Source organism: Melanotaenia boesemani, chromosome 9, assembly GCF_017639745.1.
Source record: "Melanotaenia boesemani isolate fMelBoe1 chromosome 9, fMelBoe1.pri, whole genome shotgun sequence".
Classification (NCBI taxonomy): domain Eukaryota; kingdom Metazoa; phylum Chordata; class Actinopteri; order Atheriniformes; family Melanotaeniidae; genus Melanotaenia; species Melanotaenia boesemani.
Window position 1 is genome coordinate 22290373 of NC_055690.1, and position 26538 is coordinate 22316910.

Consider the following 26538-nt stretch of genomic DNA (forward strand, 5'->3'; position numbering starts at 1 on the left):
AGGAGAAGGTTCAGAGGAGGGCAGGGACACTGCCAGACATTTTGGGCCCCATGAAAAGAAGTGTGCCCCCCCTCTGAAATTTTTAATACTGTAATACATAAATTAGCAATTTTAATGATATTTTAAACATCGTACCTATTTGTGAAAAGAAAAACATGACAGTCTACTTGGCAGGAGAAGCACTAAAAATACAATGAAGTTAATTTAGATTTTGTTATTTGCTGCAAGACATATACTTTATATAAAAACATCTCTCTTTTTTTAAAATAATTAATAATCTCAAGATCAGTTACTTAAAATACAAAACTTAAATACAAAATAACCTAATGAAAATGAAATGTATTTATAATCTGTAGAGAAACAAATCAAATCTCAGCTAAAACATCAAAAACAAAATGGCCGCTCTTTTATTATGATTTATTGTATTGTGAGCATTATCAATGAACTTCATCACTGAACTAGAGACAACAAATAATTAATAAATAAAAACAAATAAATGAAATCAGAAACAAGTGGTAAAATAAATTAGGTAGGCCCAGAAACAAAAATAGCAGGACCTCACATGGTTTATTGTAATATATGAACTGAATGTAATACGGTCACAAGCAAACCACTGTGGAGATATACAGTCAAACAATGGCTGGGAGCTGTCTTCAAAATTAAATAATCACATTTTAAAAGGTAGAACTTTGTGTAATAAGATATCAAGGAGAAGTAAAGGTACACTATTGCTGAGTCAAGCTCTTATAGTCCCATTCACAATCACTGGCCTTGCTCAGCCTTTTTCACCAAGAGCCCAACGTGGAGCTTTCTCCCTGGAAAGCTCACTTATCAAATCCTGAAGTACAGCTTTCTATTCTATCCAGCTGTTCTATTATTTAGTATCTCCAATGATGTAATGTCATGTGTAATAGCATCACAATCCTTATTTCTGGTGGCCGTGCTTTCAGTGATTTCACCAAAAATGTCAAGAGAATTTGATCTGACTACCAATACTCCACGTCATTGTCTCCCTCATGTAGCAACACATACAAGTTTAATTTATCTCCAGATCTGTAGACTCACAGGTGAAGCATTAGATTAGTGGGGAAACATATAATGCTTTATGTTTGTTGCTATTAATCTTCTGATATCTAGAAAATGTAAATATTTCTCTGTTTGGATTGAAAGCAGTTACCCAGTCTGCTGGACTAAAAATTTTGCTCTGTTCCTACTGCAAAGCAGGAGGATGAGTCCAAACTACTGACCTAACCTACATTACAGTGATAGCTGAGAACCATTCAAATCAGTCAAAAATAAATATATTAATATTTTCCATTGATCTGTGTTAAAAATGCTTTTTCAGTATGACTAACACATTTTTGATAGCTTATTATCACCGAATTTGAGTATTTCCTGATCAAATACAGGGCAGAAACCCTGGTGGAGGCACGGGTGAGCTATGCCGGTCCTCTGACTGCGCCATCCAAAACAACCTGGGTTGCGTGACGCTTGGCCATTTCTGTTCCTCTGCATATCGCCAATATGAACTTTACAGAAATATGTCTTATACACCATGAGTCTCTACAGTCTGCATAATGTCTTTAATCCATTGGTGAAAGAAATATTCCTGTTTATCAGACAATAAAGTGCAGAGAAAAGTCAGACAAATCTAGCGACTTTTTCAGGTAGTATTGGAGACTTTTGGAGACTGATGTATAGGGACATAGTTTATTCTTCTTAATGAGGAATGGGTGCTGGCAGGCTCCTTCCCTGTCCAAAAGCAATCAAAAGAAGCTTCATGCAGCAGCAGTTCCCAGCTGCATTCAGAGCAGGAGATGGTCACCTCTGTTTCATGACCAGGCTGAAAATGAATGTACAAAGCTGCTGCTGGATGTTCCTGCGCTGGCTTACCGTCAGATATTAATGTCTATTAATTAAGAGTGTCTAGGAAAACATTTAGAAAGCTAAAAGTATTGTGAAATGTTGCAGGCCTCTAATTAGAAAACAGCCTACACTTAATAAAATTAAACAAAAGAAAATATTAACCAAAGAATTTGTTTTATTTTTATTAGTTTAGCCTTTTTGAACACTTTGAGCTAGTCTTTTAAGCTATTTTTGCCTTTCCCATGACATTCCTCTCTATGGCAGCCTCTATTAGCTACTATGTACCAGACTATTATGAATGAATGAATGAATGAATATTGACATAAATTGAATGTCTGATAGAAACTGATCAGACGGCCGGCCAGCTTGTTAACGCTGTGTCACTTAGTTTCTGCGCGGCGGCCGTCTAATCAATTTCTGGCAGACATTCAATTTATGGCACAACACCGGCTGCTGCTTCCCCACCGGAATTGAAATAGGAAAAGGAATGGAGTTAGCAAACACCCGCGAAAAAACCAAAATGGCAATGCAAAGTTAGAAGTAATGATGTGTCTAATAGGTTGGTAGAACTGGTTCGAAAAGGCGGACATATTAATAAACTTCACAAGAGTCGAGTGCGATGATGTCAACACAGTGTATGCCGCTTGTAAAACATGTTTAGTTAATGACATTTAGAAATGAGTGAAATACAACTTTATATGTTCTCTTTGTGTTTATTCAACTTTGGTAGACATGGTGTAAACCATGTACTGTTTTATTGTTGTTCCCTTTTTTATTGTAACTAACCTCCAAAAAAAAAAAAAAAAAGAAAAGCTAGAAACACTTACCAGCTGGTCAAGAAAGGAATGGTGAGAACACTGATTAAACTCAATGTATTGCCTAAAGACTAAATAAATTTTAAAAAGTGGGAGTGGGAGCCATTGTAAATGGGAGCAGGATGGCATCGGGAGTAATTTTACCGGGATTGGGAAGGGACAGGATTTTATCATTTGCTCTGGCCCAGGATTGGGACGGGGCAAGATTTTTTTTTTTGCGGGAGTGGGATGGGACAGGAGTGAAAATCCACTCCCATGTCAACCTCTACTGTGAAGGTGAGGGTTGATGATTGACAACCATCAAACTCTGATTTGCCTGTAGCTAAGAGCTAACCGAGCTAACCCCAAGCAACATCGCTATCCAGCTAACGGAGGTAGGCAGGCTAAAGCTAAGGCAAGTTGGTAGCCGGCTAAGAAAACGAAGATCCGCGGATATTGAATACCTGTCAATCAAAGGGACACACCCCTAATTATGCCAATATTCAAGATTAAATTACATCCAAATGGATGAGTTAGAAAAAAAATTCACCCCCCTAATAGTTGTCATGAAGGTAAACATGACCTATTAATCCTAAAATGGATTTTTAGACCAGGCTTTAAACATGTTTATTTCTGCTGTGAAGTTGGTCTTTTTAACATGGGAGTCTGTGGGGACTTTCTCTTTTTTGGAGCCAATCCATAGTGGATGAGAGGTGAACTGCAATTTTTTTGCTCTTCTGCATGGGCTTCACATTTTACAGGCGGAGGTTGCAGCTTGGTCTGGATTTGACCCTGAGGCAGCTACAACAAGGATGTTAGTCTCTAATTACTGGTTACGTGCTCAGCCAGTTTAGCTACACAGTGCTCCATGTGCACCGATATTAATCTGTTAAAAGTTGCTCTGCCAGGTCCTACACTATTGTGTTTAAAAGGAAATGTCCCTTAAAAGATGTTAACATTGCACAATGATAGTTATCTCATGATTCAATCAACAGAGCATCAGTTTCCTCAAACTTTTAAAGGTTAGGTTCAAAAACATTTAAAGGCTTATCTCAAAACAATATGCACACCCTAATGTGCTCTAGAAGTTGTTTGTTTAAAACCCATGATCTATTTGACTTTAAGCTAAGGATAATATAAAGTGTAGGCATCCATACACCCATTCTTTATGCACAACTCAGGTTGGTGCCAGGCTATCAAATTCTACCAAATTAATCATAAATGTATATAATTTAGTTGTCAACAGAAATGGATTTTTATTTAAGTGACAAAGTTTACAGAGCAGAGGGGCTGCTGTTGTATGATTGCATACGCTGACTGCTTATCATTCATCTTGTATCTGATAAGTAGAAGTAATAATAATATATAAGCCTAAAACTAGTGAATGAAAATGTAATAAACACTACTGTGTATGTATCTTCTCTGGATAAGTAGACCTATGCAGAGACTAAAGTCCAAGTAAGCTGAAGTCTTTGTGTCTGCAGCTAATTTATTTGAACTATTTCAATTAAAGTCCACATGCAAATAGAAAAGCTGCATATGTTAAATAGAGAATTAAAAATGCATAAAGTAGTGTCCTCAGGGCTGCAGAAATCAAGGCTCAAATAAATTAGCACAGTTAAGAGAGCAGAGGTCAGAAAAACAGAAAACAAATCATACATAAAAAGGCATAATTCAAAGTCTGACTATGTAGGCCTGGATAGACAGAGGAAACAGATATTTGAATGAGTAATAATATGGCTTTAAGCTCCTCTAGAAGAGTTCTAGTAACAGCCTATATTCATGTGAATTCATGGGATTTTTCTGTGTTCTGTGTATGCTGAACTTCAAAAAAGAACCTATTTCTTTTGCACCTGGTCATAGTTACCTTCATTTTGTTGACAATGTTTCCCACCTGTTTCAGGTTGAAAAAAATATATATTTTAAACCTTTATAGGTATTTGCTGTCCTTTCAGCTGATTTATTACCTGAGCTGACATAATTTGTGAACAAATCAATTTAAGCTGTTGTTTAAATCTGCTGCTTTCTCTGTAGATTTGTCCTGTCTGGGAATCTGCATGGTGGCACTGTGGTGGCCAGTTATCCCTTTGATGACTCAGTCTCCCACCTGCAATCAAACCACTACAGCCGGTCAGAGGATGACCGTTTGTTTCGCTACTTGGCTCTTGCATATGCCCAGAAACACCCTGTGATGAAGACTGGCGAGCCTAACTGTCCGGACGACCTCAGCGAAACTTTTCAAGATGGCATCACCAATGGGGCGCAGTGGTATGACGTGGCAGGTGAGAAAATCAATTTTCACTCTTTTCAGCATCAAACTTGTATGTTGGTAATAAATTGTTGGTTTTCCTGCAGTGTAGGGTCACATGTTCTTGGTTTGTGCGGTGTTAAGAAAATGAGTAGTTATACCATGATAATTTTTTTGCATCTCTTTAACATCTGTCAGGAGTGTAGCTCAAGACAGCTGGGCTTAGTTGACTCAAACAGTTTGCGTGTTTCCATGCCAACAAGTCAAGTGGAAGTGGTTTGTTATTTGAATGATGGTGTAATTTTTTTAGGGATGTGTGGACATTTATTGCTCCTAAAAGTTTTACATCTGCTCTCAACAGTAGATCAGTAAAACTCTTCTTATAAGTATTTATGTGGATAGTTTAGATAGTTTTTTGTTTAGTCATTTCCATCTGAAAGCCAAGAATGCTCATTATTGTTGCCGCTATTGAAGCATTGGCAGCATATGTAGGTTTGTGTTAGATTGCACCAGTTGCAGCCTGTTTTTGAAGACAAAGATACAAGTCATTTCGGTTTCTTTTGCACTTGACGTGGCTCACTTTAAGCTGTTTTCCTGGCTGGATGTTGTTATTTTAGTCACAGAACACAAGTGAAAGTATCTGTATTTTCTGAGTAGACATGTTTAGTGTAAGTTACATTGTAGAAAACAATGTTGCTTGGAGATCATTTCCTAAAATCAATTTTTACAATGTTTAGTCATTGAAGTGCATACAGCAGTGTGGTCTCATTGTAACTTTACCATTTATCAGAAAGCTGAAAAACTTTAAGCATTTAAGTACAGAGTACATTCCTCATCATATTAGTCTGCCAAAGCCTGTAATTACTAAAGTGTTAAAGCAACTGTAACCCACTGTCTGCATGTTAAAGACGTGGACAGAATATCTGGTTGACCTTATGTTCAGTGGTTACACTGCTCTTTAAATACGTGTCTTTTATCAGCTGAGCAAGATGCAGCTTGTGTTTTTAATCCTTCTGTATAATTAAGTGCAGTAACAGCCCTACCCTCTGCCAGTGGGCATAAACTTGATCATCAGCTGTTTTTTGGGGTTTTCTCAGAGATGGGGAGATGTGTGTATCATGTTATAGCTATAGGTAGTTACATAATGAGCAAATTGCTTGAATTACCTTGATTATATTTATATACACTATCACTTAAGAATCTGGATTAGCCTTCTTTTTTAGAATAGGTAGTAGGTCCAAATGTTTGACTCCTGTAATATGCATGGCTATTATTCCAAGTCTCAGGTGACCCTCAAATAATTTGTTCTCCTGTTCCAGGTCACCTTAAGCTTTGTTTAATATTACACATCACACTATTTGTTTACCACTTAAGTAACTGAAGCTGTGAATCATTGCCACAGCCTTTGGAACACAGCCCTAAATGGTGCTCAAAATCAAGAGTTCATAGTGCTTGTTTGTTCCTTTGTCATAAAAAAGAGAAAATAGCTGTTTCAACTGAAACATTATAATTGGCCAGTGCAGTTTTTTCATGTAAAACGGGTTGTATTCAGGCAGAAAAGGATTTTACAGTAAATATGAGCCTGTTATTAAAGCTTTCAGCAGCATCCATATTATTGTTGTTTCACTGTTGGTTGGCATTAGGAAATGGACAGTACTTTTTGACATGGCCCAGTGGACGAAATGTCACCACTAAAATTGGACTAACGGCATATGACATTGTGTGACATAATGAGAGGACCAGGCCATGTGCCTGGAGCAAGAGCTGAGAACAAAAGAGTTGTTCTTTGGCAGAGTCAAAGCTTGAAATAATGATTCTACCTAACTTATCTTTTTACCCAGAATCTTTTTACAATTCATTTCTGAACTGTACTTGGTTCAAGTTGCACTCAGTATGAAACTAAATGTGTTTCTGGTGAAAATGCAATGTTTTATGGTATTTTCAAGCTTTATATATATATATATATATATATATATATATATATATATATATATATATATATATATATAAACTTCTGTGCTGTTCACTTTGTTCAATGTATTTCTTTTTAAATTTCACCCTTGTTGTAATTCTTAAATCAAACTGGTTTAAATGTAAACGGGTCATCTGTTGAAAGCTGTAGTCTTTGGTTATTGTAATAAACACTCACAAGACGACGTCCAGAGTCTACTTTTACTTAAAATACAGGACTGTTGCGTAATGATGATACTGTTGATAATTACACTTCTGTTCTGTGCCACTGCAAGCAAGCAGTCATATGACATTTTTATGTTGTGAAGTCTTACTGGGTGTTTGAAGAAAAGATTTATTTTCATTGGATTGAATAATCATCTTGAGTCATCCTACATTTAAAGCATCTCTGTGTCGTACAAAGTACGTTCAGTTGCTAACTTTATCTCCTTTGTTTGGCCAGTGGCTTCCTGTTAAATTCAGGGTGTGTTACTGTATCTGGTAAATAAACAGGATATTTAAGGTTGGGGCTACTGTTGTCCATTGGTGTTTTCTCAAACTCATGCAGGATGTTTACTTTTAGATGATTTGCTTCAATGACACTTGCACATGATGCAGTTTGCAAAAGACAGTGCTAAATCTATCGTAGCCAGAGAACAGTTTCATACCCATCATGTTGGTGCAGCTAGCTACTGTGCTTGTTACAAATGAATGGAGGTCAACTGTTACTTTCTGTTCACCAATAGGTGAAATATTATTTAGGCTGGATTAGTTTGGTTGCCATAACGCCCTTCTGTCACCACAGAACTTGCAGTCCTAAAGGTGGTGAATTTTCCTGTGACATTTCAATAAGCCACTCCTAATCCAAATAAGCTCAGAGGTCAAGCTTCCTTTGTCCTTGTTTTAATTTGTGCAGATATTTGTAAGGTGTGAATGCATAATGAAAGAAGCAACCCCTGGTCCGCCTACAAATGCAGGTCTTGGTACGCTTCAGGAGAACCAAACACAGGAAGCGGACCAAAAATCAAAGGTTATACACTTCTGATTGACCAGATATGGCTGAGAAAAACAGTTTGCAGTGTAAATTTAGGGATTTTTGTTCTCTTGTTAAAGGTGTGTGACATGTTGAGCAAGTGAGCCGTCAGCCTATCGCTTTTTCTTGAAAGTGATGCAGTGTCATTTTTGTTTCTAATTTTCACCATTTTCCAGACCCAGTTAACAATGAGACTTTCAAGAACATCTCATCATCAGACAGTCAGATAATGTCATTTGAAAAGTGGGATGATTGTAGTTATCTAGGGTCATTACATATATGTGGAGCATTACATGTCCATTAAATGGAGGTAAGCTGCTGCATCATTTATACTCTCAGGTGGGATAGCCTGCTTTAGCCATCCATAGGAGAAGCCATTGGTATACTTTCATATATAAGGCAAGACTCTGTTTACTGCCTACCTACCTGTGTTTCTTAGTTGTTCAGAGAAGTGCTGATACTTTATTTTTTTTCACAAGGCCTTTGTTATCTGTCCATATGCCGTACAGACTTGGGTAAAAAGGCTTTTGACGTTTCTGCACCAAATTTACTGAGCTGATTTCATTGTTTGCTTTTAAATCCTGTTTTTTTATAGTCTGTGTTTGTTTTTTCTTTTTAAGTTGTAATTATGTAACTGGTGTATCTGCTGTTGTCTATCATGGCCAGGACTGCCTTGGTTATTTTTTTTAAGATTAGAATTTTATTCTTTTATAAATGACCAGAGTATTAATAAGTAGTAGTAAGCCAAATTCAGGACAATGGAAAACGAAACGGAACAAGACTAACTGGGGCCGTGGCAGAGAACAAGGTACATGGAAGACAGAGAAACAACTAAAAAAATAAATAAGAAAATCAAATACTGGACATATGATATACCCTGGTGGATGTTTTAGAGAGATTAATGTGCCTCTATCAATAGTAAATTTCTATCTAAATATATTCAACAGGGGTCATCAATGAAGGAAATGAAGTTTTCCTACCTAGCTTGGTTTTTTATCTGTTTGAATAATAAGTCTGAAATTGAGGGCTCTATTGGCCGCTATGGTGCCCAGCTCAGAAAATCACATTCTGACAGGGGGCAGTTACAGTGATCTTTCTTCCCAACATAAGTGCTGTCTGAAGCCAGTTCGCCTGCACCACAGGGACTGTTTTCAAGGGAATGGGGTCACCCAAAACAAAGAGGCTTGGACAGAATGGAATGTGGGCTTTAAGGCTTAATTTAATATTTTCATACATCTCTGACCAAAATGCTTGTACAATTGGGCAAAACCATATCATGTGTAGAAGAGGACCCACATCCCTTCCACACCTCCAACAGTCAGGGTTGTCCCACAGTCTCACCCAGTGCAACCTGGCAGTTATAGACTGTTTATCATTTTAAACTGTACTAATCGGGTTCTGAGTTCACATGAGGTTATCTTTTAATTCCTCAATATATTATTCCATTCATCCATAGTAAAAATAAGATTAAGATCAGCCTCCTAAGCAGACTTTAAATAAAAACTCTAAGTGTCAGAACTTTTAAGAAACGGGGAGTAGTATTTGGATGCCTCGTGGCCTGTGCCTAAAATCTTAGCAGCATTAGAGGGGAACCTAAGTTTGGTGGGGCTGATGTGGTGTTGGCAAATGTTGGGAAAAAAGATGTCTAAGTTGAAGGTATTTCCAGAACTGATTTTTTGGGTGGCCAAACTGCTGGTCGGTGAGGTAAAATACTTCAGAATACTACCATCGTATAGATCACCCAGGACAAACACAGGGAACTTTTTTTCTTCTTCTCCATATTTATTGCATATTTTTAAGTATAGGATGAGTTTGAGCCTCATTAGACAATGTGGCTCTGACAAAATAAAGAGGAGGACAACCATTGTATAGTGTGATTTCAGTGCATTAAGGGGCACACTCTGGGAGGAGACTCCAGTGAAGGTGTCTAAGACTGATGGCATAATAATATTACAGCAAATTTGGGACCCCAAGCCCACCCTCTCTACTGGCCTCTGTAGCTTAAATAGCTTAAGCCTGGGATGCTTGCTGTTCCATGCATTGAAAAAAGTTTAATGGTATTTTGACTGGAAGTGCCTGGAGAATGTAATTAAATTTGGGAGTACGGGTCATTTTTAGAATATTGGATTTCCCCCATAATGACAAGTAAAGAGGAGCCCACTTTTCAATATTTGCTTCACTATGATTTGGTAAGGGTTCAAAATTAGCCTTTACCAAGTCCTTCAATCTTGGTGGGAAAGTATAAAAAGGTTCTTAATCTTAATGGTTTTTTTTTTGTTGAGCTGTCTTTGTTGTTTTCCACACTGAGGCGAGTTGGAGGTTGGCTACTTTGCTGAAGTTATTTGCTGGTGTTTGCTGTCTGAGATCTTTCCCACTGACTTTAAACAAAGTGGCAGATAGTAGCTGTTTCATTTGGTTCATGCGGCCACACAGCATGCAGCCATGGCAACCCTTTAAGCTGGGAGTCTGACTGCGTGCTGCTGCTCTATAGGGTAGCCTGCTGAACAGGCAGCTCTACAGTGTGTGCTTCTGTTTGCTTTAAGAGAGGGCCAGCTGGTTGGCAAACTGCAGATGTCATGTTTTTCTACCACACTGAATACTCTATTTAAGCACTAGTATTAAAGAGGCAAAGACAGGTTTGAGCTTTTCTAGAGTTTTGTTTTTTTTCCTGCTAATAAACAAGCTTGGCATCAGTGGGGTCAACTTAAGTAAAAATTTGATTAAACCTTTAATGTAGACAGATCCTTCCCCTTTGTATTTACCACTGCTTCTGTCTCAGTAATTCTAACAGGGCGACTTCCTTTTTCAGTTTTTGTTTACAAATTGTTAACAATAATTCAGGCCATAGGACATTTTATTTGTGAACAAAACAAATAAACAGAAAAAACAGAATACAAAACAACCAAAGCAAATGCAAAATAATAAAATACAATGACATTCAACAATCATTTTAAATAAGAGTGGGACATATTGGTTTTATATACATTTCCCATCTCTCCCAAAGTTTTTTGAATTTTGCTTTTTGAAGCATTAAAGAAAAAGTTCTTCTTTCCATAACAAAAATGTCATATTTTATACCACTCTTCTTCTGGTTTTAGCCATTTCTTTGTAATTACTTATAATAAATGCATGTTTAGAATGGAAAAATAAACATGCTGGGTCATTTCTAACATGCTTTGTATTTACGTTGCTGCTCTTTTATCCAGGAGGAATGCAGGACTACAACTACGTCTATGGAAACTGTATGGAAATCACCATGGAGCTAAGCTGCTGCAAATATCCCCCTGCTTCAGAACTCAAAAAAGAATGGAATCTGAACAGGGAATCCCTTCTGGCCTACATGGAAAAGGTAGAGCTTATTATAAAAAGCAAAAAGAGTAATTCCACAATATTTTTGGCTACTGTTTTGTATGTATGTTTGTATTAATTTTTATTGATTTTTGTGCTACAACCAAATCCCACTTGTATCCTTCAGTGAAACATCTCTCCACCTCAGTAGTACTGCAAGCTCTAAATACATCTGTCTTCCAGGTACACATAGGGGTTCGTGGTTTTGTGAAAGATGCAGTCAGTGGAGCTGCTCTTGGTGATGCCAGCATTATGGTAGCAGGCATTCATCACAACCTGACCTCAGCTAAATATGGGGACTACTACCGCCTTCTGCTCCCAGGAACATATAATATTACAGCTGTGGCTCCACGGTGAGTCAGGCCTTCACTCAGGAGGTTCTTGCGAAAGAAAGTTAGTCATTTAAGGACAAAACCTGCAAACTACTAGTTATATATATTTAACTGTAAGGACTAATGATAATGTGGGGGGTAAATTGTTTACTCCTTTTTATTATTTTTGCCAGATGCAGAAATTTTTATGTTATTCATTCACTGTGAAAAAAAAGATTCTATGAACCACATAAACTGATGTGACATTCCAAAGAACCTTATAATGTGGCTTATTTCCTCTTCAAGTTACAAAGTAACTTTTGTTATTAAAGTGAAGAAAAACATGTTTCTTAAATTTAGTGTTGAACTTCCTCCTAGACTTTAAAAAGAAACTGCAATGATGTGTTTATTCAAGGCAGCTGTGACATTTAATGTTGCACTTGGTTATTTTTAGCTTGAGATGCTCAAGCATGTCTATCTTTTTTAATGCAGGTACTTACCAACAACATTCAACAGTGTCCAGGTCATTGAAGGCAAAGCTACAGAACTTAACTTTACCCTGGTACCTCTGGTCAATGAGGTTGCATTGACTACAACCACTGTGCCGTCCACCAATCATTCAGATGTTTCTGCTACAAACTCTTCCAACTCCAGCCAGACCTTAGTTGTTCCACCTGAAGGAGACAAGAACAGTCCTCCTGTACTTCCACCAGTGCACCAGCCCATACAGCCGCAGGAATTTCGCCACCACAGCTATGCAGACATGGAGTTGTTCTTGCGCAAGTACAACAGCGAGTTCCCTGCCATTACTTACCTTTACTCTATTGGCCACTCCGCACAAGGTCGTGAGCTCTACGTAATGGTCATTTCAGACAACCCAAGGGTTCATGAACATGGTAAGTCTTGGACTGAAGTGTACAAGAAGAAGAGTTATTTTCCTTTGTTTGCTTATATTCAGCGCTATACAGCTGAATAGTCTTTAATATTATGTTAACTAAGAGATTTAAATCTTGTGTATGTCTCTCTTTGTTTCTCTTCCAGGTGAGCCAGAGTTTAAATATGTGGCCAACATGCATGGCAATGAGGTGGTGGGTCGAGAGTTAGTGCTCAACCTTATTGAGTATCTGTGCCGTAACTATGGTACTGACTCAGAAGTCACTCGGCTGGTCAACAGCACCCGCATTCACATCATGCCCTCGATGAACCCCGACGGCTATGAGGCAGCCTCTGAAGGTAAGAGAAAAGGACATGTTGTCAGGTTTTAGGAGCCCTCCCATAAAAAAATTTGTAATAATAAAGCTGACCTAACATGGCTATTTCCATTAATTTAGTTCTACATTTTGGGTACCTCTAGATTAGCTTTGCAGCCATCATAAGTCCAGATGAGTTGTAATTATTTCAGAATAAGGGAGCATTTTCTCCTTTGGTGTCTGGTAGATGCCCCCCTTAAGATGATGGTGATAATGTGTGGTTTTAACATGGGCCCTTTTTTAATGGATGTCTTTTACATACAAGTCAGGCAGGCGTTAGATGTATTGCTTTTGGATACAATTACAAAGGTGTAACATTACTTGTCTCAAGCAGGAATCGGATCATTTGACTTACTGTTCAGAGTGTATGTTGCTAGCTGCTATCAAATTGACTGCCTTTCTAACTGAAGGGATCTGTAAACTGACCAGATTGTATTAATACAAGGGTGTATTTAACATTTGTAAATGTTGTATTTTTCTGTATAAATAGGAACTATAATACTATCAGATTGTGCTACTGCAGCAGTCTTTGCTAACAGATGTTTCTGGTTGATGTTGTTCACTTCTGCAAATAAACTTGGAGAAATCTTATCCCAGTTGTTTATGAAGAAGAGCTTTAAATCTGGTCTGTTGGTAGATTTTCTCACATGAACTCCTCAGTTCAGGTCCTTCCACAACATTTTTCTAGATTAAAGTCAGCTTATAATTTGTCCAAAACATCAACCTATTTCTTCTTTAACCATTCTTTCTTAGCTAGACTAGAGTGCTTGACTTGCTGCATGGCCTATATTTGCCTAAGACTCAGTTCACAGACAGATGCCTTGAGGTTTTTCTTTAAAATTCACTGCTTTGATTTACAATTCACGTTTTGTTAAAGCTGTTCTGGACAATTTGCAGTGATGCAAGCAAACAAATTGTGATCCTATCACAACCATGTTTCTCAGATGGTGGTAGTATTAGATAGTGACATCTCACCAGGATTTGGGAAATGTTGCTTTTCCTTTTAACAATGTCATGTCCTGTCCTCATCTGTGTAATCTATGTGATTACACATCACATAGATGGCTCATCACTTATCATTGCTTCCTTACAGGTGATAAGGACGACAAAGGGCGGAACAACAGCAACAATTTTGACTTGAATCGTAACTTCCCAGACCAGTTTTTTACCAACACAGAACCCAGACAGCCAGAGACTATTGTTGTAATGAACTGGTTAAAGAACATTCCTTTTGTCTTGTCAGCCAACCTTCATGGAGGTACAGTCTCATTCTGAACTGTTAAGAGTGTCTCCTCCTCCCTTTGATAAACAGATTTATAATTGTATTATTATGTATGAATTATACACATACTTTTATCTTACTTTTAATATTTACATCATCACATGTGATTAATTATCCATACTGAAATGTATGTATAACATGGAGTCAGATGTTTCTTTTCCACGTTTCATCTTTGTGGAATTCAGGCTCCTTGGTGGTCAACTACCCTTTTGATGATGGCAAAGATGGACTGAGTCATTATAGCAAGTCCCCTGATGACGCAGTCTTTCAGCAGGTGGCGAGAGCCTACTCACAGGTAACTGGACACTGTTGCTGTGAGATCAGGCTGAGAACAAACTCTGGCACTGAAGAGCTTTTTTTCTTTATTCTTTTATAAATGTGTTCATTGTTAATTGTTCAGCTTTTAGTTGTGTGTAATTTGTTTGCAGGAGAATCCTCTGATGCACAAAGGGCATCCTTGTGAGGACCTGTACCCAGAGGAATATTTTCAGGATGGCATCACTAATGGTGCACAGTGGTACGCTGTTACTGGTATGTTTGCAGTTTTTTGTTGCTCACAGGATTATTTTTTATTTTATTATTATTGTTATTTTTATTTTAGCTAAAGTGCCCTTCTTTCATAATTTAGAAGTTTTTTTTATCTGTATATACAATTTAGATTTTGCTCTCACCTCATTTCCCAATTAAAAACAATTATATATTTATTGGTCTGTAAAAACTTTACTTAGTAGACCTTTCTGCTATCATAGATGCTATTAACAGTGGACATTATGTATAATATATAAGCCACAGTAAATGCACTCATTGCTCTCTGGAAAACTGTTTTGAAGTAAGGTATTTTTGCTGCCACCATCTTGATTTTTTTTTTTAAAACAATGTGGTGAATAAACCTATTCTGCAAACCCATCAACAGTATGCATGTCCATATGGCAACATCAATCAAGGTAGCAACCACCTATAATATACGTCTTGATTTCATACAGGGCCACTGATGAAAAAGCATCCTGCTATATTGTAGAGAATTTAAAAGTATTGACTGAGACCACGACTTAATTAGGAAAATGTTTGAGGTAAAAAATAAAGCCAGAAGTTGAGTCAGTTTTTCAAAGATTTTTTTTACAGTCAGAGCTTTTTTCAACCAGAGACATTGCCCCCTACTGGGCAGTTAGTGAGAATGAATTGATCAGTAGGTAATTCCTTTTTTTTTTTTTTGCAAAACTCATTTAAAGTTGCTACAGATAAAAGCTCTAAATAAAGTATGAACATCTGAGATGTGGACTATAGAGACCCTTTTTTCTCCAGGTGGCATGCAGGACTGGAATTATATCAACACCAATTGTTTTGAAGTGACCATTGAGCAGGGCTGTGTCAAGTTTCCATCAGCTAAGGAACTACCAAAATACTGGGAACAAAACCGGCGAGCTTTGCTTCAGTTCATACATCAGGTAGTAAAAGCATATCCACATGTATTTTCTTCCCTTCACACAATTTTGAATTTAGTCATGTTCACTTGTAGGAGTCATATGTCGGGTTATTTATTTTCCCATGTAATGTGTGCGTGCACATGTGTGGTGACATCACCGGTGATTGTGGGTGGCACTGTGGGTGTGTTATCTTCATTAATGGGTACACTCACCTCTGTCGGGTTTGGGGCCTGGAGCATGGAGGCAGAAATTTTCAATTAACCGTCATCATTATCATCGTCACTGTCATTGTATATACTATTAACATCATCTAAATGCACTGTTTGATATAACCTTACACATCCTGAAGCTCATCAAACAAAGTAAGTGCTTGCTTCTTGAGATTGTGACATGGATATAAAACAGTAGCTTAGCGTGATGCGTTTTGTCGCAGCGTTTGGGTTAGATTTAAAGGTTGATGCACCGCAGTATTACTTATTTAACTCTGCAGAAAATGTATGTAGCAAAAACCGACTTTACAGTTTAAAGTATTTATTGCTTAGATATGCAAATAATGTTGAGTCTGCAAAGTAAAAAAAAAGCAACATAAATACAAATGCTCACATTTATTGTAATTTTCGCTCTCTCTTGGTGATTGAAAATAACAGGTATCAATATAATTCACTAGCTACATTTCCTCCACTTTATTTAAAATCAGTTTTTTGCCAAAACTTCTATTTCCCTACTCCTGTTGAATGTCTTGCTAAAACAGTTAAATTTAGAAAAAAATAAATTCATTACATATTTTAGGAATGAAAAGTATGTTCATACTAAAACATGCTAACCTGTAGAGATCCATTGAATGTACCATACAGGTTCACACTGGAGTGAAAGGCACAGTTTCCAACTTTGACGATGGTATGGGAATACCTAATGCCACTATTAGTGTAGAGAAGATTGACCACAACATCACCACAGCTCTTACTGGAGACTACTGGAGACTGCTGATCCCTGGGACTTATTTAATTACTGCCTCTGCCCATGGGTAAGTGCTTGTATTTCCGAAGGGAGAACATACTGAAAATATACCATAGGGTTTTGTAAATTTTTATATCCCATTATTTTCAGTGGTAATAACTAAAAAAAATCTTTAATTTTTGCCCACACAGTTATAAACCCCTGACCATCTATGCCACAGCCTCAAACAATCGAGCTGAGGTAGTGGACTTCAGACTGAGACGTTTATACTCAGACAGTACTAGTGAGTCCAGTGGTTCCAAGCCCACGCAGAACCCATCGGAGAAGGAGCTTCACAGCTTGATCACAGAGCTCTCTATAGGCCAGGGTTTGGATCAGCTGGTCCACAGTGCAGGCACTGAAAACAGTTTCCGCTACCAAAACTCTAAAGACTTATCTGCTTTCCTGACAGGCCTCAAGCTTAACTTTCCCAACATTACATTTTTACACAGGTAAGGAAGACTAAGTTATGAGGCTACACCTGTGTACTTGCAGTGCTGTTAGTTAATGCTCTAGAGATTTTCTGTTACTGTTTGTGCTGTTTGGTGTTAAAACATTAATATAGTCCTGACCTGTATTCTGGTTTCTTGTGTTCTTTGTACAGTTTGGGCCAGAGTGTGGAGTACAGAACCATTTGGGCTCTGGAAATATCCAACAAACCAAAAGAAGCTGAGCAATCTGAACCAAAGATTCGCTTTGTAGCAGGGATCCATGGAAACGCCCCAGTAGGCACAGAACTGCTGCTGGAGTTTGCTGCCTTTCTGTGTATCAACTATGGCAAGAACCCCGCCATCACAAAGGTAAGGCTCAGGCCCCCTCAGGTATTAGTGTTAACAGCCAAGACAGTAGCCTAGAAACTATTTTGAGCTTTCCTGCGGCCTAATTTTTCTCTGATATTATTAACAGGAGATGGACATATATTTGTATTGTCCTAACCGGCCATTAAGTCTCCCCTAATTATACTTTTTTCATTCAAATTATTGAAATATTGCTGTGGCAATTACATGGCTCAGTCATGCCTGTATCTGTTCCTTCCCCATTCCTTTACCTTCTCCAGTTGATTAATGAGACCCGGATTTTCATTGTGCCTTCCATCAACCCGGACGGACGAGAACAAGCTGTTGAAAAGCAGTGCACGTCCACCCGGGGCATGACCAATGCCAATGGGAAGGATCTGGACAAAAACTTCTTTGGTCAGTTGTACAAATTTTTGTGTCTGACACTGGAAATACAGACCTGCTGTGTTAATTCAGGCTGTAATGGTCAAAGCGTGATTGTGAAGATGTAGATATAATGTAAGTGATTTGGGAAAAAAACATGGCATGCACAAATTTATGTAACTGTTCTATTTTCTGTCTATGATCTGTTTGTCTACTTTAACAGGAAATGCATCACAGCGCGTGGTGGAACCTGAACCTGAGACCAGAGCAATGATGAACTTTATTTTAAACAAGGGTTTCACTTTGTCTGTAGCCCTGGATGGAGGCTCCCTTGTTGCTACCTACCCTTATGACAAGCCTGTCCAGACAGGTAACGCCACCATGCAGAACACTGACTTCTTATTGGATTTGATAAATTAACTCAACTCAACTTTATTTATAAAGCACTTTAAACACAACATCAGTTAAACAAAGTGCAGAACACAGCATAAAATAAAAACATTTAAAAGTAAAATAAAATGCAAAGTAAACATGGAAACAATAGCAGTAAAACAATAAAACAATAAAACAATAAAAACAAGAAAACAAGAGTCTCATGCTAGATTGAAGGACAAATCATAAAAATGGGTCTTCAGGCAGATTTTAAAAATGGACAGTGATGTTGCTTCTCTAACCTGTAGCGGCAAAGAGTTCGACAGCTTAGGAGCAGCGACTTCAAAGGCTCTATTCCCTCTGAGCTTCCACCTAGACCTCAGTAACATCAAAAAGAGCTGATCAGCTGATCTGAAGCGCCAGGCTAGCGAATAGGGGAAAAGCAGCTCAGAGAGGGACAGCGGGGCCAGACTATTTAAGGATTTAAAAACAAACAAAAGAATCTTAAAATGAACTCTAAAATGCACAGGCAGCCAGTGAAGCTAAGCTAAAAATAGGCGTAATGTGGTCTTTTTTACGCGCTCCGACCAGAAGATGAGCAGCAGCCTTTTGGACGAGTTGGAGATGCAAGAGAGATGCCTGGCTGACACCAAGATAAAGTGTGTTACAGTAATCCAGCCGGGAAGTGATGGAGGCATGAATTAATGTAACAATGTGCAGAGCCGTTAAAAATGATTTTGCTTTAACAAGTTAAAGAAGGATAAAAAAAAAGCTAAACTTTACCACTGATTTAATCTGACAATCTAGTTTAAAGTCACTGTCTAAGTTAAAATCCAAAATACTTTTTTAGGTCGTATTTGAACAAAAATATTTTAAGATTAGTTTTAGAAAAGTTTATAAAATGAAGCGACATATGAGATGGATCATTCATTGACAGTTTAGTCTGAGAATGGTGATATGTGTTTGTGTCTTTGTGCAATCATTTTTATTATTTGATGCTTAATAAGATTATTTCACTGTCCACAGATGACAAATTATTCCAGATTCTTTTTATTTTATTCCTGTTGTTAATGTTTTTTTTATTTTTATTCAGTCATTGATTTTGTCTTTTTCAGTTGCAAATGAGGACACATTGAAGTACTTAGCAAGTGTGTATGCCAACAACCATCCCAAGATGCACCTCGGGGACACTGGATGTTCCAAAAATGGGCAAAGTATGACGTTTGAGTAATATAAATCCTGGTCATGTGTGTCACGGAAATCAGTCACTAAAATAATTCATCAATTAATGGCCAATGTGTTTCATGCTCAGCTGGAAATGCCCAAGATGGAGTCATGAGGGCAGCAGAGAGACAAAGTCACATGGGTAGCATGAAGGTAAGTCCACCCACCCCTCAGTCTGTGAAAGAAAGTGACAGTTATTGAACAGACATTTATGTTACAGCAGTGCTTTTGGATTTAACAAGGAGATGGGCTATTTTAAAAATGTGCATGATTTGGCAGCAGGCTTAAATGTGACATCATGCCTTTTTTCACAAGTTGACACACTTTTCTGAGGTCTCACTGACATGTATTTGACATGCTTTAGTCAAAATACCACACAGACACATTACAACTCTTTTAAAACTATTAGTTTTTAGCTCTTTTCTTTGCAGCGCTGCTCATTTAAAGGTTTAAAGTGAGCAATTGAACCATTATTTCCGTCTTCTGCTGTGTTTGTCAATTATGACCTTTTCTTTAGTAACACAAATGCTCACAAGTCTTACGGCACATTATGATATTATTATTGTGGGCTCAGATGCAGTAAACGATAAAGCGACTATGGTCAATCAATTTAATAAACACTTAATTCAGGCTGGATTAATATTTGACCAAACTGTAAATCCATCTGTCCCATGTCCCGCCATTTCAAAAACGAAAAATGAAAACGTTAACTCGGAACTCGTTCATTTCAAAACTATTTCAGTGTCAGAAGTAAATAAAGCTCTGAAAGACATTGATAACAAAAAGTCTGCGGGTCCAGATAATCTGGATCTCTTTCTGTTAAAAGTGTCAGCTGATATTAATGTAGAGCCCATTACTCATATTTTCAATCTGAGTCTTATTTCCAACTCCATTCCTAAATGTTGGAAAGCAGCGTATGTCATCCCTTTACATAAAGGCGGAGACCCAGCAGAGTTGAATAATTATTGTCCAATATCAAAACTTTCAGTTCTGCCTAAGATCCTTGAATCACTGGTAAACTCAGTTAAAACAATTCTTAATTACCAATAACATTTTAAATAATCTCCAGTCAGGCTTTAGAAGTGGCCATAGCACTGTCATTGCTGCTACAATTGTGACAAACGATATTATCGGGGCCTTAGACAGAAAACAACACTGTGCTGCATTATTTATTGATCTTTCTAAGGCGTTTGATTCAGTTGATCATGATTTGTTACTAAACAAATTACTATCAGTTGGTTTAAGTTCGAAAGCTGTTGCATGGTTCCAGAATTATCTCTTAGATTGTTCTCAGTGTGTTTATGCTGAAGGTTATACATCTGAATCTCTAGAGATATATAATAATAATAATAATAATAATAATATCTTTATTTATAAAGCACTTTTCATGCTGGGGCAACACAAAGTGCTTTACATGAAAAATCAATTAATCCATATTAGAAAGAAAAAAAACACACAAATTAAAAAGAAATTACAGTTGCATGCGGGAACATGCATAAATACACACAAAGCAAATCCACGATTCATTACAAACTCCAAGTCCCTCACTCATCACTGCATTCTTTATGATTTAGTTGGTTGGGCATCTCTCAAAATTCGTAGACAACAGCATTGGTATATTTTCATTTATAAAGCAATACCTGGCAAAGTTCCGCTATACCTCTGTAACCTCCTCTCTGTTTGCTCTAATACCTATCATTTACGCTCCTCAAGTGGTTACTATCTAATGTTCCCAGAGTTGCAACAGAATTGGGAAAAACTGCATTCTCCTATTCAGCACCTTGGGGATGGAATAATCTACAGAAAGATCTTAAACTAGAAACACTTATGTCCATAAATAAATTTAAAGCTTCCATAAAGAATGTGGTGATGGAGACATGTGCTTGTTTTTTTTAGATGTTTTTATGACTATGTACTTGTTGTCTTACTATGAAAATGTAAAATATGCCTTGGCCAGGTCTCTCTTGAAAAAGAGATTTTGAATCTCAATGGGACCTCCTAGTTAAATAAAGGTTTAATAATAATAATAATTATAATTATGATAGAGCATACATGAAGTATTGTCTCATGTGTCATCTTGTATCTACATGTGTCTCCAGGACTTCAGTATGGACTTTGGCCACTGTCCAGAAATCACTGTTTATACCGGCTGCTGTCTGTTCCCCCCAGTTGATCATCTGCCTACGCTCTGGGCTGAGAACAAGAAGGCTCTCCTCAGTATGTTGGTAGAGGTATGAAGAAACATATTAGTAGCACAACTATGCACTAGTTTCACAGTGCCACACGGAGATTAAGATGTGATGTACGTCATTGTAAGGCACAAGATATATCTAGTTAAAAATGTAAATATGATCATTTCATCATTCTCTGCTGTATCCTGAAGTTGAGCTCATTGCCTTTCTAGCTCTTTTTCATCACATTATTCTTGGCCTGTTTTTTAAATTCATAGTTTTAGATTTGTATCAAAGCACAGGAGGTTTTTGTTTTTGCTCCCAGGCTTTACTGCTGCAGTATGTTCCCAGAGCACATACTGAACCGAGGGTGAAATCATGGAAAAAGGAGGGCCTTCAGTAATACTTATTTTTGTGCTGTAACTGTTCAGGAGCAGATCTCAACAACAACAACCTTAATTTTCCCTCTATTTCTTCTCTATCCAGGTCCATAAAGGGGTGCGAGGTGTGGTGAGGGACAAAAGTGGAAAACCGATTGCTGGCACAATGATTGTACTGAACAAAGAAGTAAAAGTGTTTACTTCAGAGGGTGGATACTTCCATGCTCTCCTTGCCCCTGGGAGTCACAGTATTGAAGCCATTGCTGATGGCTATCAGCACCAGCATCAAACGGTACACAGTTATTTACACATTGTTTATTTTGTAAAACTAAGGGGTTAACTTCTAAACAGGGTCAAAACAGCCAGGATTATTTTGTGTCAGATGGCTCAACACAGCTCAAACCTCCACAAAGAGATGAGTACTATTTATTGCTCATTACCTCCGAGTGGAGTGGATATGACTGAGTTTATGATCTTTGTTAACTAATGCTTTCCTCATCAGGCTGTGTGCCAGTGCATAAAATGGGTGTTTTACTACACATCAGTGCTTCTTCCACACAAAATGCATCAATTACCTTGGTCTTTATTCATAAAAAGAGCAAGTCATATGAATGGAAGATATTAAAAAGTGTAAAAATCATTAGTGCAATCCAGACGAAGGAGGAATGCTGCTAGAAAATTAGCAAACCAATATCTGTCTGCAGTTTGTCATAAAAACTTTACCTGAGGTTTTTAACTTAATAAGTGCTTTTAGCCCAACCACTGTTTCTCATTATCAAGGAAATCATGTAAGTCATTGAGAATCAAAACAAACTGTTACTGGGTCCACACCATTTACTGCCCAGGCGACCCGGATGCGTGCCGGGTGGGTGAAGTTTTCAGACCATTTAAACTGGGCGATCAGTCAGGGCATCAGCCGGATGACCCGCTCACATTCGACAGCTTGTTCGGCAAGAACGCCGCTTTTAACCACATGGGTGGGACAAACAGATCACTTAGAAATATTCCAGCTTGATAAATAATTTTGAAGTTTGGCATTTATTTGTTCGGTAGATAACTTCACATTTATATGACTCCTCAATTTTTGCTATGATTCTTTTTAGCTGCTCTAACGAAGTTATGTTCTAATGCAACTAACTGTCCTTACATAAGAGACCTCCAATGGACACTGTTGCACTTTGCAGACTACAACGTAGAAAAAATGCGTAATATTTAATGATCATTTTCGCCCTGAAAGATCCATTCCTCTTTTGTTTTGTTAAAAATTCTTTTTACCGGCAAACGCTTTTCCCTCCATTTAAACGGCAAACTCCTACTCCACCGCTCATCATCACTTCTCTCCAGGTCATTTCCCAGCTGAGGATAAAGGAGCGGACCCACTGATTGGTATGAGTGTAACAGAGAATTTTTAATCAGCCTCATAGCACGATTACTTAAGTTACATTTTAAGGTTGAATAGGCAGTGATCCAAAATGAATTGGTAGTGTTAGGAGAGTGGAATTAGTTAGATATCACAATTTTGCCAAAATATGACTTGGGCAGTTTTGCTATGAGGCTAAAGGTATGTCAAATCCATTGTCAATAGTAGAGAACAGACTTGTTAGGAAATCAGTTTAAGAGTAAAACACATAAGTAAAGCCTTCTTCTGCAGCACCAGATAAATGTATGATTACAGTAACGTGACAGTCTACATTTATTTAACTACAAACCTTCTTTTATGGCACAATATTCAGCTAAAAACTGTAGTTTCAGACATTTATTATATTCCTTCAGCTGAGAGTTTGCATTACAAGGTATTGGACTGTTGAGGCAAAAAGTTACTCTGTCAAGGATTGAGGAGTCTGGTCCTGAAGTGAAAAATGATTACAAGTTTATTGAACACAGGATCCGAATAGAAAGAATAGAATTGCAATTCCAGAGAGACTGCTCAGAGGCCTGACAGCACAGAGATCTGAACAGGATCTGATAAGAAACATACAGGCAGCATCTTCTAAGCAGAATGATCACGTCACAGCACATCATATATCTTGTAAGATAAAAACAAAGAGACTGTCTGTTCCTCACACAGGATTAGACACTTATTGAGCACATAAACAACCCCAGTGACATTAAGGCAGGATGCCCTGCTGGGTCATCCTGAAGATATCTGGCTAGTATCCAGATAAGTCACACAGGTCAATGTGAACTGCTCTAAGGAATTCATCACCTTACGATAGCAACAGGCTACTCGGCATTAAACTCAATTACCAAGAACTTAAACAATCTGTTTACCCTGAGAGTGATCAGTAGACATAATATAGTAAAAGGAATAATATGAAATTTCCCCAACAGGACAGTTCTGCAGAGTTAAATGTGTTTTGATTTTGTTTTTTTTCTTCAAATGTTGGTGTTTGGGAGATAATCTGGACAAGGACCAGTGTAAGGATGCCACATATTGAAACCAGCTGAATATATCCTCCTGTCCTCATATAAATATGCAAGGAAAAAATGCCATCAATTGGCAGGCAAAAATGGTTAGTTTAAAAAAAATTATTTTGTAAGACAGTTATGTACAAATGACACTGTATAAAGGGAGCAACCATATATGTTCACAAAAGTTCCCAAAATTTCACAAACTGGAATTTCAGGTTTATCATTAAAGCATAAAAATTTTAATTATTAGAAATAATTTAGTAAGTCAGAAGCCTTGAAATGTTTGCTTTTAAATTTATTCTGATTTTGTGTTCATTTTGAAAAGGTACGATAAACTTTGGCCTGTTTGTAGTGCAATCTGTTGTTCGTTTATACATATCGGTACCTTACACAACATATCTGTAGCTGATGCGCTTTAACAAAGAATAAGAAGGACTCAGCAGTTCTGATGGCCTGCAGACAGATATCTCATCTAAAAATTCAGATTTGTTTTTCATAGTTCTCTTAATTTCATAGTATGCAGCTGTAAATAAAGAGAAATTATATTTCAAAATGTCTAATATTCCACCTCTTATACTTTTTGTTCACAAATGAAACAATAGTTTTCTTCATTCAGTAGCAAGGGGACCACAAACTGACAACATAAAGAATCACAAAGCAGATATATTTCATAAAAAGTCTCAAAAAATTTTACCATGGTTCCCTTTTAATGTCTATGTCTATGTAAGGAGTTGGCCGAAGCACACAGAATTTCTCTGTCACCTCCACCTTTCCGTTCGGACACTCTGAAATTTGAAGTGTGGGGTATGCCAGCTCTTTGAACAGCTGTTCCTTGATGGCAAACCCGAGCTCCAGACTGTAGGGTGAGAGTGTCCCACAAGGTCTTGAGAGCAGGGGATCCACCACTGAATGATATGTCTGCTGGTAGTCTGGTACCGTGAAGCCATGTATTGTCAGATCACAGCTGGAGTTCCTCCCCTCGTTCCTAATTAATTCTGTGCTGCATGGCAAATCAGAGAGATCCGGAAGAACAGCAGCATTCCTTATGTATCTTTCATCCAGGCGTTTGTGGGGGTCTGCTTCTCTCTGCTCACATGTAAGGTCCAAATCATAAGTTGGAGCCAACATGTATTTCCTTTCTTTAATAGTCTCGCCATACTTTTTGGGACATCTAATTCTTTGCCTGAGGGTATAGGGACGCATCACATATGCCTGTAAATAAAAGTGACAGTTTCAGTAAATTCTGGCACCTCTAACTTCTTCTGTGGGTTGCTATGAGAACACAATACACTACTATTTTGATACAAGGAGATAAAAAATGTAAAAAAAAAACAAGCAGAACTTACTATTTTGCAACAACTTTTATGGTTTTTGCTCATTTCATATCACTAAATCAGTCTTAAAACCACGTGCTTTGAATTATTTCCTAGGGTATGAGTCTAGTCTTCACATCTTTTACTTCAGTTAAATAAAGATGCTAAAAATGAGACACAAATGTCTTAACTGTGACAAAGAATCAAACTAAAGACAGCATTTACCTCTCAGATGAATTAGAAAAGATTGTTATGAGCCAGCTTTATTTTAGACATACAGAGGACAAACCTGCACCACATTAGAATAAGTAGTCACACCTGCAAATGAACCCTGCTAATTAGATAATCAACAAGCTGTCTTGTCAAAGCGGCTTTAAAAGAAGTGCATTTTGCCTCATCTGGAGAAACAACCAGGATGGTTAAGAATACAAGGTTAAGCATGATGGTTTCTTTTAGTTGCATTTTGACTTTATTGAAACAAATTTTGAAAAATGCCTGGTTGAACTAAGAAACCCCTATTTTTTTTTAATTACACAGCCAGATATCACACCCTACCAGAACTGCTTGTGAATTTTTTAAAGTCAATGTTTTTTATAACCTTGATGGCATTTAAGAAAGCGAGAGGAAAAAAACACACCCCAGAAAAGTACAAAGAATTTTTGTGGTTTTTGACATTTCCACTGCAAGAAGTGTTGTAATACTCAATCACCTGGTCTTAAAGAAGGTATAGGAGTATGTGAATTGTATTTCATGTATTTCACTGTTGTTTCATGTACATCATGTCTTACAGTTTGTGGTGTCTTCCTATGAAGCTGCCAATTTCATCGTCATTGAATTTGACATGGACAACAAGATCTTTGGTTTGCCCCGAGAGTTTGTTGTGGCAAGTGCAGGTAAATATTTCTATAAAAAGACCTGTTATTGTTCATACAAACATGGTGGTTTTTTTTTTTTTTTAATAATAATTTTGGAATTATGTTTATGGAAAAGCCACTGAGTATAAC

At 37.5% G+C, this 26538-nt stretch overlaps 1 protein-coding gene across 2 annotated transcripts in view; it reads left to right on the plus strand.

The window, feature by feature from the left end:
- Positions 1-26538, plus strand: part of cpda (carboxypeptidase D, a) — a 30021-nt gene that overhangs the window by 1067 nt on the left and 2416 nt on the right. For both annotated transcript variants that reach the window (XM_041995918.1, XM_041995920.1), the window contains exons 2-20: positions 4695-4942; positions 11098-11240; positions 11423-11592; positions 12043-12446; positions 12592-12783; positions 13894-14058; positions 14268-14377; positions 14511-14613; positions 15385-15527; positions 16361-16530; positions 16655-16954; positions 17107-17302; positions 17560-17695; positions 17886-18032; positions 19150-19248; positions 19347-19411; positions 21358-21489; positions 21916-22101; positions 26325-26427. In XM_041995918.1, the coding sequence (XP_041851852.1) occupies positions 4695-4942; positions 11098-11240; positions 11423-11592; positions 12043-12446; positions 12592-12783; positions 13894-14058; positions 14268-14377; positions 14511-14613; positions 15385-15527; positions 16361-16530; positions 16655-16954; positions 17107-17302; positions 17560-17695; positions 17886-18032; positions 19150-19248; positions 19347-19411; positions 21358-21489; positions 21916-22101; positions 26325-26427 (3212 nt within the window). The remainder of the gene's footprint in view (positions 1-4694; positions 4943-11097; positions 11241-11422; positions 11593-12042; positions 12447-12591; positions 12784-13893; positions 14059-14267; positions 14378-14510; positions 14614-15384; positions 15528-16360; positions 16531-16654; positions 16955-17106; positions 17303-17559; positions 17696-17885; positions 18033-19149; positions 19249-19346; positions 19412-21357; positions 21490-21915; positions 22102-26324; positions 26428-26538) is intronic.